Source organism: Acanthisitta chloris, unplaced genomic scaffold, assembly GCF_000695815.1.
Source record: "Acanthisitta chloris isolate BGI_N310 unplaced genomic scaffold, ASM69581v1 scaffold28713, whole genome shotgun sequence".
NCBI lineage: Eukaryota > Metazoa > Chordata > Aves > Passeriformes > Acanthisittidae > Acanthisitta > Acanthisitta chloris.
The window spans coordinates 18,379-21,051 of record NW_008666999.1 but is presented as its reverse complement, the minus strand read 5'-3'; the positions used below and the strand labels follow the sequence as shown (position 1 = coordinate 21,051).

Below are 2,673 nucleotides of genomic sequence, written 5' to 3'. Positions count from 1 at the left end.
CCTCTTGTGACCTTGCCTTAAAAGAGCTTCACTAATCGGCGACTTGCTGGATAACAGAACACATTACAGGGTAAAGGTCGGGGCAGGCTGCTCAGGAGGAGACAGTAAGAGCACACAGCCTGGCCCCAGCTTAATGAAACAGCTTTTGTGCGGCAGACAGCTTCTAGTCTCTTAAATCCCCTCCAATCCACTTTTGAACAGCTCCTCAAAGCAATATGAATTCTGATCTCTGCAGACAAAGATTTACCAATTAACTTGATTCAACTTTTACTTCATTTAAGAAATTGAACCTGTTTTCATTTTATTTTACTTTTTTCTCCCCTGCAGGAGCAACAATGGATTGGCCCCAACAGAGATGTAGCAGGTGTTGGGAGAAGACATCTCACCTGAAATGGAGGTGATCAAGGGAGCTGAACACTGACTGCACCAACATGGGGTTGCGACTGTTGGCTTGTCTTTTCCATTTGCCCACTGCAGTGATCTACGGGTCCCTGTCGCTGTTTGTTTCCATTTTGCACAACGTGTTCCTCCTGTACTACGTGGACACCTTTGTCTCTGTTTATAAGATTGATAAGCTGTCCTTTTGGATAGGAGAGGTTAGTCTTTTCCATAGGCTTCTGTCCTCTTAAGTAAGAAATTCTGAAACCAAGATTGCTCCTTGCTAGGAGTGTGAATAGTGTTAGCTGTAACAGCAGTGTTGCCCTTTGGAGAGGGAGCAAGGGAGCCTTCCCAGTGCCAGCTTGGGCTTCTCAGTTTGTCCCCCTTATATAAAGCTAGAACAAGCTGGGATAGAAGACCCAGAGACTTTGTTCTTAAGGCTGCCTTTCCTCTGGGGATGTTGGGGTGTTTCACAAGCAGCAAAAACTACTGGCTTACTGCCAGTTGCCCCAGACAGGGGAATCCTACAGCAGTGATGGGGCATGGAGGGTGTGCTGGGACAGTTTCTGCTGCTGGCTCACAGTGCCAGCTCAGTGCTGCTGCTTCAGTGACAGAACTGAGTCTTTGTGGGAGCTGTCCTGTGGTTTGTTTCACTGTCCTGTTTTCTTTCCTAGACAGTGTTTCTGATCTGGAACAGCCTCAATGACCCTCTGTTTGGTTGGCTGAGCGACCGAGTGTTCCTTAGCACGCAGCAGTAAGTGCAGTTCCGCACCCAGCAGTGGCTGGGAAGTTGTTTAGTCTCTGGGGAAGATGATGTGAAATTGGCAGCTTTAAAATGATGTCATGACAATGGTTTCTGGGGCATGGAACTCTTAAACACCTCCTTTTTCTGGCATGAAGTTTGAAGTTCAGTGCTCATTAATATTGTTTCAGTACTTGGCTGTATAGAGTAAGTTACACACCTATTGGGGGGGGATGTTAAGGGTTAGGGTCACAATCAAGAGTGGTGCAGAACCTCATATATGGGCACGTAAAATCTCAAGCCCCTGCTCTATGAGCAAGCCTCTTACTGGGGTGTTGGAGAGTGTCTGTACATGGTTTGGGAGGCGCAAGGAGGGAAAGGACAGTTATTTCCACATGGAATGCCTCAGACAGTTGTTCCCAAACTTTGTGGGATGTGAGCTGAGGGGAGACAGCTCTGCAGTGTTGGCCATTAGCATTTCTTGTGTATTTATGTTAAGATTTTAATGAAAATCACGGATTGGCTTCCTGCAACTAGTAAAAACTTGTTGAAATCATTTACATTGTGCTAAGTGCAGACAGTACAGCACAATGAGGGAGGTTCCCTTTTCTTCATGCTTTTTGGCCTTCTTAAACCCATATTTTCAGTGTAATCACATTTTAGCTGAGAAGGTATCTGATGTAGGTGCTTGTTACTTGAGCAAAAGCTGTATTCATGTCTATGCCACTTACACAACTTCCTTGGAGAGGAAGAATGTGTGGTTATGGAGGATTTTGTCCCAATGTCTAAAAGATTTTTTTTCCTCGTGTTGCAGGCCAGGAGCAGAGATTTCCTCCCCTGAAGTAGTTCTGAAGAGGCTCAGAGCGCTAAGCCACAATGGTCCCCTCTTTGCCATCTCTTTCCTGGCTTTCTGGGTTGCCTGGGCTCATCCTGGTTTGCAGTTCCTTCTTTGCCTTTGCATGTACGACAGCTTTCTCACCATGGTCGACCTCCATCACAATGCCTTGCTCGCAGACCTGGCTGTCTCAGCCAAAGACAGGACTAGCCTCAACTTCTACTGCTCCCTCTTCAGTGCCATAGGCTCCCTGTCTGTCTTCATGTCCTACGCAGTGTGGAACAAGGAGGACTTCTTTTCCTTTCGCATATTTTGTGTCCTGCTGGCCCTCTGCTCCATTGTTGGTTTCACCCTGTCCACACAGCTGCTTCGCCAGCGGTTTCAGGCTGATGGCAAAGCAAAATGGGACCAAGAATCAACCCTAAAAGAGTAAGTGTCACCAGTTGTCAGCAAGGACAAAGGCCTGGTGTAGATCTGCAGCAAACTAAATATGTGGGAAGATCCAGGATGAGGCAAACTTTTGTTAATCATCTATGGTTCTTGTCTGTTGATAGTTTCCAGGATCACCTCTGCCACACTGGCCCCTAAGGCCGTTTGAAAATAGAACAAAACTATCTTGTAAGACCTGTGGCCCAAACTGGAGGCAGAGCCCTGACCTGCTGTATGACCATCCAGTGTTTGCAACATAAAATGAGTTAATATCTAGAGCACTCAGGGA

The 2,673-nt window shown here is 46.6% G+C and overlaps 1 protein-coding gene across 1 annotated transcript in view; it reads left to right on the top strand.

Annotated features, from left to right (window-relative positions):
* Positions 1 to 323: 323 nt before the first annotated feature.
* TMEM180 (transmembrane protein 180) overlaps positions 324 to 2,673 on the top strand; it is a 6,339-nt gene continuing 3,989 nt past the window's right edge. Inside the window, exons 1-3 of the mRNA XM_009072353.1 lie at positions 324 to 596; positions 1,053 to 1,132; positions 1,935 to 2,384. Coding sequence (XP_009070601.1) covers positions 432 to 596; positions 1,053 to 1,132; positions 1,935 to 2,384 — 695 coding nt within the window. The 5' untranslated portion in view covers positions 324 to 431. The remainder of the gene's footprint in view (positions 597 to 1,052; positions 1,133 to 1,934; positions 2,385 to 2,673) is intronic.